Source organism: Nannobrachium achirus, assembly GCF_963921795.1.
Source record: "Nannobrachium achirus genome assembly, chromosome: 13".
Lineage (NCBI taxonomy): Eukaryota > Metazoa > Chordata > Actinopteri > Myctophiformes > Myctophidae > Nannobrachium > Nannobrachium achirus.
Genome location: NC_137833.1, coordinates 41,912,294 through 41,926,248, shown reverse-complemented (window position 1 = coordinate 41,926,248; position 13,955 = coordinate 41,912,294). Strand labels below are relative to the sequence as shown.

Genomic DNA, 13,955 nt, shown 5'->3' with positions numbered 1-13,955 from the left:
CCCCGCCCCCTTTCTGGGGGCCATCTAGTTTAGGACCACCCAGAACAGTACGCCAGCCAGTTAATGTCCAATTTTCTTAATATTAGGGTTGTTTTGTAGGTTTTCAAACATTCTGAGTTCATTTATTACACTTTTGAAGCAGCCAGAATAAGCTTTCTGACTTTTGGTGGTGGTCTTTCCTCACCTGGGACCCCCCAGATGGACCCCTGAGCCTATCTCAGTACTCGCTCTGCTCCTGCTCCAGAAAAATGTCATATTAGATCATAATTGAAGCATCAAAGTTTTTTCTGAAAACAAAAATAAGTAGTAACAAATACCAGGGGTCTTCCACAGGGGCTTCGGGACCCCTGGGGGTCCTCAGAGTTACTACCAGTGTGATACGAAGTGTACTTCTAAGGAATTCTTTGCTAAAATGTATTTTTTACTGCTTTGGCTTTTATAGGGACCAAACTGTCAGAAAATGATGGGTGTCAGATTTAACTGACCCCTGTCCCCTTTCTGGGGGGTCATCTATTTTAGGACCTCGCAGAACAGTATGCCAGCCAGTTAATATCCAATTTTCATAATATTAGAGATGTTTTGAAGGTTTTAAAACATTCTAAGTTCATATATTGCACTTTTGAAGCAGCCAGAATAACCTTTATGACTTTTGGTGGGGGTCTCTCCTCACCTGGGTCCCCCGGAATGACCCCTGAGCCTATCTCAGTACAGTCCTTGCTCTGCTCCTGCTCCAGAACAGTGTCAAATTAGATCATAATTGAAGCATAAAAGCTTTTGTACCTGTACCTGGGCTCTGTCCCTGACAACAAAAATGAGTAGCTAATACCAGGGGTCTTCTACAGGGTCCGGGACCCCCAGGTGTCCTCAGAGTTACTACAGGGGGCCAGCCTAACGGCTGTTTCAGTTTTGGCCCTATTCTTGCAACCAGTTCTGCAATTTGCTATCTATTTTTGAATAATATTAGAAACTGTTAGTTTTATGTATCCTGGGTTTATGTAGTGTACTTGATGGTTTATTAGTATTCTCAGTATTATTTACTAGTAAGATGCCTCAGGGCGCCAATTCTTTGCCAGGCCAGTGATGTATATCGGACCTGTTACCCATATATGGAGACCCCTGTTACCCATATATGGAGATCCATGTACTGTATATGGAGATATGCGGTGAGAGCCCAAACATGTTTACTCAGTTATTTGTTATGTGAAAGTCCTATGATGTCTATGACAACTGACATCATATCCTTTTATGCCCATACATAGAGATCCCAGTCTGTAGAAGCAGCCACACAGATATGGGCTGTTTTGGCATCAGTCCTGGCCATATATGTATTCTGTTAGTGTGGTATGTGGCCGATGTGGCCTCCATATATGGGCATTCCCATATGAAGTCCTGTTAATGGGCTTAATATTGAAGACATCAGGGAACTCCATATATGGACCTTGTCATACATCTTGAATGTATGACCTCAGCATCAAAGGCTGGATTGGGGTATGTCCCTGTGACAAACTATTATCATGTCCACTGTCCAGGGGTACTTGTACATCAAGCTGCTTCACAGAAACAGGACATAGACTCCTGCCCTATGAGCCTCAGGGCTGGGCAAGGCTTACTTATTTCCATCAACATTGGAGTCATTGGAGCACTTTGGTCCAACAACCCCGCATCTGTGATAATGCAGGGTAATGGGATGGTATTTCAGTCAAAGAACTTGGAGCTGCACAGCTACATATCCTCCATGTTAACTACATCACAATGCAGTATAAATGATACCTGACAAATTGCCCTGAGCTTCCACCAATTGAAGAAAATGGATGGAATTCAGAGAGTGGAGGGTATTTTCCAGTCAGATGTCTTGGCTGACTGGGAGGTTGGGGTGACCAGAGATTTGGCTGGCCCCCTGTAGTAACTCTGAGGACACCTGGGGGTCCCAGACCCCCTGTGGAAGACCCCTGGTATTAGCTACTCATTTTTGTTGTCAGAGCCCAGCTACAAAAAAAACTTTTATGTTTCAATTATGATCCAATTTGACACTGTTCTGGAGCAGGAGCAGAGTAAGGAGTAATGAGTAATGAGATAGGCTCAGGGGTCATTCCGGGGGTCCCAGGTGAGGAAAGACCCACACCAAAAGTCAGAAAGGTTATCCTGGCTGCTTCAAAAGTGCAATATGGACTTTTAAAACCTTCAAAACAACTCTAATATTAAGCAAATTTGGACATTAACTGGCTGGCATACTGTTCTGCGAGGTCCTAAATGACCCCCCATAGGGGGCAGGGGTCAGGAAAATCTGACACCCATCATTTTCTGACAGTTTGGTCCCTATAAAAGCCAAAGCAGTAAAAAAAGTAAGTTCAGCTAAAAAAAACTAGACCAGGTCAACCTGGTTGTGCCAGACCCCCTGTCTGTCATCATCATTTATGACATCATGCCTTTTGTAGGCATGTCATCATCATGTCATCATCATATATACCCTTTATATAGAAAAGGAACAGACCGACATTTGCTTATGTAGGCCTACCCATTTCATGGGTCTGGCAATCATTAGAAGTACACTATGTAGTAACTCTGAGGACCCCCTAGGGGTCCCGAAGCTCCTGTGGAAGACCCCTGGTATTTGCTACTACTAATTTTTGTTTTCAGAGCCCAGCTACAAAAAGAGTTTTTCAATTATGATCTAATATGACATTTTTCTGGAGCAGGAGCAGAGCGATTACTGAGATAGGCACAGGGGACCGTCTGGGGGGTCCCAGGTGAGGAAAGACCCCAACCAAAAGTTAGAAAGCTTATTCTGGCTGCTTCAAAAGTGTAATAAATGAACTCAGAATGTTTTAAAACCTATAAAACAACCCTAATATTAAGAAAATTGGACATTAACTGGCTGGCGTACTGTTCTGGGAGGTCCCAAACTAGATGACCCCCAGAAAGGGGGTGGGGGTCCGGAAAAGTTGACACCCATCATTTTCTCATAGTTTGTACTCTATAGAACCAGGATCTGCAAAAAAATCAATTTTAGCACAAAAATCCTACGGAAGTACATATCGTACCACACTATCACTGTATGTGGTCTGGTTTTCTGTATTTATAAAAGCACGTCTGACTAGTCATGGTCTGTCTCTGCTTCATTACAACTCCCCAAAGATGTTTTGCTGCTACATTATTATACAAATATAAATCAAATGTGCTTTTACATCGTCAAAGGAAAACATAGAGAGATCTGTGATTCAAAATGTGTCTGTAATCTGTATCTGTCACATCATCCAGCAGTAAGTAATCACATGAACCAGAGATGGAGAGCTAATGTGTCACTGCCCCCTACTGTAGGAAAGGCCAACTACACCAGACTGATTAAGATCATCCATTGAACATTTATTACACAGAGCAATTACAGTTCGCAATGAAATTCAAATAAACTTAGGCTAACACAAATGTCATTCATAAGCGTCTGCTGAGGACAGTGGCATAGACATTTGCTGGAGCTATACGCGGTAATTAGGTTTGACATTTTCCTCACGGATAGTCATTAGTCACTTGCAAACATCACTGATGTGACGTGATGATGTTAATATTTGTAATATATTGCAATTAGAAAAGGTTTCTTGAGGGGCCTGGTGGTTTTCTTTGCTATTCCAAATGTCACAGAGAACATTGAAATTAACATGAAGAGGGAACACTCAACAGCCATAATTTGTGTCAAAGCATCAATAGATCTGGCATTTGACTCAAGGGTTTGCTTTACACTGCCAAAGCATGTGAACACAGCTTTATAAGTATCACCACCAAACAATGAACCCAAAAGGATTTTTATTACAGCCTTGTATCATTACATTAAAATACCCATTTGTAGTAGGAAGGTCCAGATTAAGTTTGATCAGAAACATTTACGGATAATATAAGATGAGACAAATCTTCACTGATCCGAAGAGGGAAATGTAAGTGTCATAGCAGCAACAGCAGGAAGAATGAAACGCGGGCAGATACAAGTAAGATTAAGAGACAACAACTAAACCAAGATGAAAAAGAAAAAAGAAAATAAAAATAATAAAAGATCTGCACTGGATTTTTGAAAACGTGAAAGCGTGTCCACTGTCCAGTCTATCAAATCAATATAAACGAGGACACACGGACGCACGCACGCACGCACGGACGGACAGGCGGACGGACGGACGGACGGACGAAGGGGAAAACATACTCTCCCCCATGCCTTCGGCTGGTGGAGACAATGAACAGCGACTAACTTATGAATTAATATAAATCTACTGTATGAATTATATTCAACAATGAATATGTGAATTAATAATACATGTACAGACTATCAACAATGAATATAAGAATTATGAGGTCAAATGAGTATCAGGACGATAAATGAAAATCTATCAACAGTCTATGAGTACAGTCTCTCAACAGTTATCCTCTCAACAGTTATCTGTCAGAGTTTGGCAATGTCCATCCTAGTATTTACAGGGGGACCAGAGTCCATTCAGGAATCGGTAGTCAAAAGAAAGTAACAGAGTGCAGGTCTTTAAGTTCTCATGTATTTTTGGTTGTGAAGCCTGATGGCTACTGGCACAAAAGACTGGCGCTCCGTGGTGTGGCAAGGAGCCAAGGGGATGAGTCTAAGTATGGCTGAACCTGCCTCTTAGAGCTGGAACGTCACAGACCATCTTTACTAATGAGTATCATCTGATAGTCCCTATCCGATATTTTCTAGATAATAGAGCAAAACAGTGCACAGTACAAGAACGCTGAAATAGGTAAAAAAAAAATCTTTTAAGCTAAGACATGCTTGACTGCTCTCGCTCCAAGTCCAAGTGCTTCACATAAAACACTTTTATTTACCTAAGAATTGTCGCCAAACATTATACAAATTTAATGGATTACGTGCTTATAAGTGAAAAGCATATACAGTATACAGTGTATACTAGACTGTGTATACTATACACAGTCTAGCCCCCTAAACACGTACATACCCTTCTTTCTTTCTTTTCCATTTGTGTCTCTATCACCTGTTTGTGTCTCTCTCTTTCAGGTTCTTGACAAGGGGAGGTCTCCAACAGTTTGGAATCATCATTCCATCAACCTGCACCAGTTGCACAACTGTGCTCCTGGACACCTAGGCTTTCATCACCTTACCACCACTATCACCAGTAAAGGCCCATTCCCACTGGGCCAGATAACAGATATCTGGAGACATTTCTCCAGATATTTTTCCATGTAAAGTGGATGGTAGATACAGATAAAAAAAATATTTGCCACAGATAAAAGTATCTGTGGCAAATATCTGTGGTAGACTTTTTTTTTATCTGTATCTACCATCCACTTTGCATGGAAAAATATCTGGAGAAATATCTCCAGATATCTGTTATCTGGCCCAGTGGGAATGGGCCTTAAGACTCCCTAATCGGGCAATAGGCCAAAAGTTTGTTTTACCAATTATCAAGACATACGGGCAGTTGACAGTTTGCCATGGTTACTCATTGAAGTTGAATCTCCATATATGGAGATAACCTACGCATCACACTAAGTCTGACCTCACCAGCCCATATTTGGGCATGAGCAACTTATGTCTCCATATATGGAGATATGATGACATCACACAGTCCTCAGCCGATGATGTGGCGTGATGTCATACAATACACAAACGAGCCCTACAGTATAAAGGGGCAATTCTTGCCAGGAAAGAAGCATTTCTTCGACTCAGACCTTATCGCCAGGGTTGGCTTATAGCAGCTGTCGGTAGGACCATATATGGATTCTGTTAGTGTGGATCTCCTAACAGGGCATCATCTGGGATACCATCCCTTTTATGCCCATATATGGAGATCCCTAACAGAATCCCTTTCATGCCCATATATGGAGATCCCTAACAGAATCCCTTTTATGCCCATATATGGAGATCCCTAACAGCATCCCTTTTATGCCCATATATGGAGATCACTAACAGCTAACAGAATCCCTTTTATGCCCATATATGGAGATCCCTAACAGAATCCCTTTTATGCCCATATATATGGAGATCCCTAACAGAATCCCTTTTATGCCCATATATGGAGATCCCTAACAGAATCCCTTTTATGCCCATATATGGAGATCCCTAACAGAATCCCTTGTATGCCCATATATGGAGATCCCTAACAGAATCCCTTTTATGCCCATATATGGAGATCCCTAACAGAATCCCTTTTATGCCCATATATTATGGAGAAATCCCTGCTCTGAGTATCTGACATCAGTGTGATGTCACCTGTTTATGCCCATATATGGAGATCCCTGCTCTGCGTATCTGGTTGCTATGGTAAACAGTTGGTTGCTAGGGTAAAAAAACATGGTTGCTATGGTAAACAGTTGGTTGCTAGGGTAAACAGTTGGTTGCTAGGGTAAAACCATGGTTGCTAAGGTGGTTGCTAACGTACACTAACAAACCAGCAACAACAGACTGTTGCCACAGCAACGTACACAAAGGTTTGTGTACACATGTGGTGTGATGTCATACTGATGCGGAGATATGAGCAGGGCAAAGGTGTGACGTGTGACGAACGGACGGACGGACGGCCGGTGGAGGTTTTCATAGTAAACTGCTCCCTGACGGTCGCAATAACTAGAAAATATTGTTCCTTCGAAACAATTGTGGGCTCGCTTCAAGCCAGAAAACAATGGCTATAAAAGTACAAAATGTCAAGATCGCAGGCAGTACTCTCTTTGACGTTACTGACGCAATCGGACACTTCATGCATGATTTGAGGCATTTTGTTCCAAAAATGGGTTATGCAAAAGTTGACCCGCTGGTGGTGCTATAACAGGCCAATGTGAGAAGGGTGGCATCTGTTCCTTGACCTAGTGGGAATGTGCTTGCAAGATTTCATGCACATCGCAGGCTGTGTTCATGATTTGAGGTGTTTTGGCCACTTTATCGCTGCGACCAAAATGTCTCAAACGCAGCCTGCTATGTGTGTGAGATTTTGCATACACATTCCCACTAGGCCAAGTAACAGATGCCACCCTTCTCACATTGGCCTGTTATAGCGCCACCAGCGGGTCAATTTTTGCAAAACACATTTTTGGAACAAAATGCCTCAAATCCCACATGCAGCGTCCGATTGCCGTGAAAGGCCCAAGAACACGTGGTACCCTTTTCACTTTGGCCTATTACAGAGTCACCACTAGGCAAAAACAAACACCTGACCTGCCGGAGACCTGTTCGGAAGAACACTGCTTCTAGTTTTTCTTTGATTTCTTCTTTGCTTTCCCTTGATGCTTTTTTGCTTTCCTGCTTTTTCTGCCTTGGCCACTTTATCGCTGCTTGTAGCTATATTTATTATTATTATTACATAATTCACCAGGAATGTTACCATTAGCTCTGGAGACTGGCAGGTTTAACGCCAAACCAGAGGAAAGAAGATATTTTATGTTTTGGTTGTTTGATGATATAAGAGAGATATTCGTTAGTAAGATGTCTTCTTTTCATGGTGATTTCCTTGAGTTTGATGATTGTGAAAAACCCTGAGGTATGTTTTTGTTAAAGGAGCTTTAGTTGTGGCATATTTTAGACAGACAGGGACAACTGTAGTCAGCAGTTATACAAAACAAACATAAGAATACAGCAGGTATGCACAGGCAAATATGCTTTGCACAAAATGTTCAATATCCCAAAGACTTTTTCCTCTCTGTGATGGACTGATGGTTGCATGTGGACCAGTTAGGCAAGAAGTCTCATTAACCTATGTTTACATTTAATATCAGTATCAATATGAACAGTATCACTGGAGGGGAACCTCATCAAGTTATGTCAGCACCTGTTTACATTTAACCAGTGGTGAAAAAAATGAAGAGAAATGGCATGTGTTTATGGAAGCAACGGCATACTGTGAAACACGTGTTTCGAACATAACCCCTGTTTGCTAAGTCCTGAAAGAAACATATTTTGAGTTAAAAGCCCCGGTTTTTGGAAAAACTTTATTTCATGTTTTAGGGGAACGCCCCCTTGAATAAAACAACGCTTGCGTTTTCATCTTGAGAATTGTTTCTGTGTGCTGGTTTGGGTTCAGACTTCACAATACTTAACGTTTAAAAACTTTATTTGAAGACATTTACTACTTGAATTATTTGAAAACATTGTTTTTAAAGGTGATACACCATGCATTTGAAAAGTATTTATTTCATATTGTTTATGTCCCAAAAACGTTTTTCAAAAGGTTTGAGGCTAAATTACCACTCCTGAATAGAGAGCCTCTCTCATTTTTGAATGGCTCTCAGAGCATTTCAGCTGCAGTACCACCTTTGGCCTGAACTGCGTCAGAGGTTAAAAGTCAGAGCATAAAAGTTGTTCGGCATGAGGAGTATACGTGTATACAGGTTTCATGGCTGTACCTCAAACAGAGCATGAGCTCTATCTGTTCAAAGTTTGCACTTTCGAAGGTTCTTACAGCGCCACCATTTGCCTGATTGCTGTAAAAAATAATAGCACACTTCGCCACTGTAAGCTGAACACATTGATGTTTTTATTTTCATTTTCTCACTAAGTATGTAGGAGTAGAAAGGTGCCCAAGTTTTGAGGAGAACTTGATATAGTATGACTGACTGCCTAGTATAGAAATAATGACAATATCTAAAGTGTGGCATAACTGGCAAAGTGTTGCTTTCCAATGCCATTTATCTAAAAAAAAATAGTACAGCAAGTCACATCCACAAGGAAAGCAGCACCTGAGCAGCACAACCTTCAATGTCGTGTCGATACTGATCAATTAGAATATGCTTTGATCGGCTCTGATCCTGATCTGTCAGAATGGATTGGGATATCCCTACTTTTTTGTGGCAACATTGCAGCGCAACCGTAGATTCTGTGTTTGATACTGATCAATTAGAATTAGCCTTGAACGGCTCCGGTCCTGATCCGGCAGATTGGATGAGGACATCCCTAATGCAGTTGCAATATTGATCCACTTCAGCAGTGGTTGCCTAACTTTTTAGCTTGAGACGCAAAAGAGGTATTGGACATTTGCCCAGGCCCCAAAATAGTGAAAATAGCAGATCTACATCGCAGATCTGCTATTTGTTTTTTTGTTTTTGATTATTTTTTTTAATTTTTGAAATACTTTTGAAAAATGTTGGATATATATATATATATATATATATATATATATATATATATATATATATATAGGTACAGGTATATATATATATATATATATATATATATATATATATATATATATATTTTTTTTTTTTTTTTTTAAGCTAGCCCTTCTAAACAAGCACCACATCTACAGTATGTGTCAGTTTATTACTGGGTGATTTAACTCACTGTAAAACATTACATTCATAAGTTTGTATTTCCATCACTGTAATCCATTATTCCTCAACTATGTCTATAATGGTAATAATAATTATAATAATATAATAGCATTTCTTGGCCATCCACCAGCCCTGGTAGATTTCACTAGCCCTCTTGATGTACACAAAGGCTGAGAGAGAAGGAGAGAGAAAATATAGAGAGGCACAGAGAAGGAGGCGGGGTGTGCAAGAGTGAGACAGAGAGAGAGGGATGGAGTTAGTAATACATTGTTTGTGGTATAACACCCACCTGTTTGATGGAGCTGCGAGACTTCTCTTTCCACTCATGGGGGCTGAGCTCCAAAGTGCAGTGGACGTATGTCTCTCGCTCATAGGAGCCCAGAATGAACAGTCTGCGGGCACAAGAGAGGACAGGGGAAGAACGGCGTTTGTTAAGCCTAATTTATGCTTTGTCTTTTGCTTGAACATGTGGTTCTCGTTGCCTTACTCAAATATTTTGTCAATTCACAATCACTGTATTTTGCTGACACTCTTATAATGATGGATTCAACAGACAAAGTGCAACAGTAGAAAAGGACAGTGCCTGTGATTCTCGTAAATAAAGCCACTATTATTGCTTAATTGTTACTTATAAACAGTGTTAATACAATAGCTTTTTATAGAAACTATACCTTAATGAGACCTCTAACTTAGCTTCCCTAGCTTTATTCCTGTATTTGAGAGAGGGAGTTTTAGTTAAATGTAACAAATAAATTATGAGGTTGTTTTCAGAAATTATTGGTAGGATTGTGAGGTGTAGCCGTACTGCATCTAACAAATTGTGATTAAAAGAAAATGTTTATAATAGTGAGCTAAATGGGCAAAATAGAGCAAATATCAGACTATTGCTGCCCCCTGGTGCTGTGAGGAGACATCACCAGTGTAGCTGACTGAAAATGCGAATGTCACTAGCCTGTCACTAGCCGACACACAAGGTGTGCACTCATTCAGAATACTTACATGAAAGGGCTTTGGCTCATGTTAACCACCATAGTTTCCTCTATTCATAAATAACTCTGTTTAAACTAAAAAATATTATGAGTCAGAATTATACAACTTCCTGATTATTATTCTTTTTTCTTTTAATTCATTCATAACTGCTTTGAAGCTGTTATTTTGGTTAGGACAGATTTCCTGAATCACAGCAGGCTACTGAGCAATGCAATGAGCAGATGCTTCCCTCTGCTGGAGATTCACAGAATAATGCCTCTCCTGCATGAAACAGCAGAAATGGCCTTTACTGTTAGGTCAGTCTTGTATAGAGCATCGCAGCGGAAGTGGATTCCTGGGGTCACTTAATATTCCCCATTCATTTTCGCCATAGACTTTTACAAAAATATTTATAAAAATTATGTTAAGCCTCGAACCAAGCCATCCAGGATGTAGGTGAATCATGACCATATAACCTTTTTTTCTATGAAAAGAACATTTTGAAAATCGCTAAACAAAGGGTAGTTATTAAATGTAGTATATCAAATAATGTAATATTAAAATATGTTTTCACATAGGATCAAAGGTTATATGGTCATGATTCACCTCCATCCTGGATGGCTTGGTTTGAGGCTTAACATAATTGTTATAAATATATTTGTAAAAGTCTATGGCGAAAATGAATGGGGAATATTAAGTGACCCCAGGAATCCACTTCCGCTGCGACCCTCTATTTAGATGGTGAAATTAAGACACTTAATTCACTAACACTCAGACCGTACAGTATACATTTTCTGAGAGTAGACGCGGTTTTCAGAAGAATCTTACCGATGTAGTCAATAGCCCAACAAATAAAACAAGGAATAATAAGCTTTTAGCTCGCTTGCTACTGTTTAGAATAGCTTGAGTTTAGAACCATTCAGATGTGTGCAAGGAAGGGACAACTAGAGAGTGAGAGTGGGAGAGGGAAAGGGAAGAGAAAGAGATAGTTCCTGCGATGGGAATGCACTGTGGGCAGGTGCGTAAGCGTGTGACATGGCAGTCTGCTCCAGTGAGGTAAGAGGGGATCCGTTTGCACCCAGTGGTGAGTGAAGAGGAGGACCAGAGCTCTGGGCCTGCTGCCGGGAATTAGGCGGTGTGAATTATTAATGTTGGAGTCAGATCTGAAAACGCATACATGCCATGTGGGAACACAAATATGCATGTGTATATCCACGCAAACTCTCTCTCACACACACACACACACACACACACACACACACACACACAGACACACACACCCACACACACGTACGTACAGTATGCCAACATACATACATACAGTACATATGAGCTCATCCGTCTCCCAAGGGAACCATTGGATACAAAGGCTAAAACTTTCCATCAGGGTGCGGTCAGGGTGGTTAGTTGGTTCAAAGCTGCCATGTTTAAATTTTCATTGGCCGACTGCACGTTTGCCTCAGGGAAGGGATTGTGAAAACTGGAAAGGAACAGTGTTTTGGGCAGTCTGTGTCGTGTGGAATCTAGTCGACTGTGCGTTCCAATGTGACAAGAGATTGGGTTCCTTTAGGGAAGAAGCGATGAAATGTAGTGCTTTAATGTTTAGGTTGATTAGCACAGCATTTTGTATAGGGGTGCGGCAAGGGCAATAAAAAGCTCTGGTTGTAATGGAGATTGGAACACCTTGGATATAACATTACACCATCTAACACATTCTGTGCTGTCCAAATAAATACACTGCCCAGTGTCCACATAAACCAAATGCGAACGTCGACATTGAGTACAAGAAGCTTTTACCAAAGAAGAATAGTTCACGCTGAGTGCCAAGAACCATAAACTGGATACAAATCTCATTTTACATGCTAGACAATAGCATGGCTCACACATTTGTAACTAGCCTATAATAGTAATTTCAAATTATTTGATTACACCCCTAAATTGGTTACCGAAGATGCACATATCCTTGTGATTTGAAGAAGAAATGGACACAATGTATTATTGTTGTCATATTTCCCATGCTCTGGGAAAAGATGCTTGAAACAATTAGTCCATGGGCCAGACGAGATGTCGGTATCAAAAAGGTGGCAAAGGTTATCATGCATTTTATAAAAGCTCTATATCAGTAGATTATATTTTGGTATGATAACCCTTTCTTAGACCCAGCTAAATTGGTGTTATCAGCCGCTAGAGTTGTTGTCCCATTAACTTTACATTACAGGGGAAAAAAAGCTAAAAATTAATCTGCTTTAATTAGCATAAGAGGGGTCCAACTAGGGGGTTTTCATGATGCTGAATCCATTGCAAGCATCTGTTTTGCACGAAAAACATCCGTGGGGCTAAAACGCCCCCCACAACAGTGTGAAAAGTGATGACTCATCACTAAACCATAGTCTTGTGGGACAGTTTTTAGCACAATGAATGTTTTTTGTGCAAAACAGATGCTTGCAATGGATTCAGCATCATGAAAACCCCCTAGTTGGACCCCTCTTATGCTAATTAAAGATTCAGATGCAGATTCATTTTTAGCTTTTTTTCCTGTAATGTAAAGTTAATGGGACAACAACTCTAGCGGCTGATAACACCAATTTAGCTGGGTCTAAGAAAGGGTTATCATACCAAAATATAATCTACTGATATAGAGCTTTTATAAAATGCATGATAACCTTTGCCACCTTTTTGATACCGACATCTCGTCTGGCCCATGGACTAAATGTTACCATACTAAAATGTAACACAGAAAATTGTGACTTCCCATTAATCATAATTTATAGGATTTGAAAATGCAGTTTTAAAACTAGTCTATGAGTATCCCTTTAACTGGCAACTAAAGCCTGACTTCTACTTCATTGCGCGGCAGTGTCACGTGCTGAAAATAGCTGATCTACAAGTTCATCTGCTAGTTTCGGTACACAACACCAGCATGCAACAAAGTATAAATTAAGCATAATAATGATCAATACAGTTTCTCTCATTCCCAAGCAATCCCAGTGGGCCTGTAATGTCTTGCTAGATAGTCAGTTACACAACAGCTCTCTCAGCACCTGACCTTGTAGATGGCCTAAGGACTAAATATGGGATTTGTGTTATTATAGCAAGAAGAACCTGGCCTTCTGTCAGATCATTTTGTTGAAAACCAATGCACAAATCATGCGTTTCCGACTAAATCTTAGTGACCAAAATTAAGGGGTTATTAAATAATTGTCTGTCATATGTCAAAAGCAATTTAATGTGAGCACAACTCAAGTTTCAACAAGTAGTCTCCCTGTTGTTTTATATTTCCATGTTCAGCAACAAACTGCCTCAAAAACATTTTCATCCCAGCTGGTGGAGGGGCTCAAAGGATGGCAATGTTGTGCCATCCGTCCATCCCTTCGCCCTTCCACCACATTGATCCCACAAGATATCTATAAAAGAAACTTCTGGCTATTTCAAACCTGAAACTGGCTTAACAACTTTGTCTTACTATGGGAACGTTTTTTTGTTCAGAAGTTTGTCACAGTTGTCCAAGGTATGGATAATTTACAAACATTGACTTTGAGTGCATTTATTATCACATTTCAGAATTAAAAAATATACTCTGTTTCTTTTTTATTGTATCTTTACATGAACAAACGTTTCGGCTATCCAGCCTTCGTCAGTGTGCAGAATTGGGGGTGTCCGCTTCCTTTTGAAGACAAGGTGACAGTGTCCAGGTGAACAAC

At 40.4% G+C, this 13,955-nt stretch overlaps 1 protein-coding gene across 1 annotated transcript in view; it reads right to left on the bottom strand.

Moving 5' to 3' along the window:
* pdzd8 (PDZ domain containing 8) overlaps nucleotides 1–13,955 on the bottom strand; it is a 64,519-nt gene that overhangs the window by 27,059 nt on the left and 23,505 nt on the right. Inside the window, exon 3 of the mRNA XM_080740330.1 lies at nucleotides 9,575–9,677. Coding sequence (XP_080596456.1) covers nucleotides 9,575–9,677 — 103 coding nt within the window. The remainder of the gene's footprint in view (nucleotides 1–9,574; nucleotides 9,678–13,955) is intronic.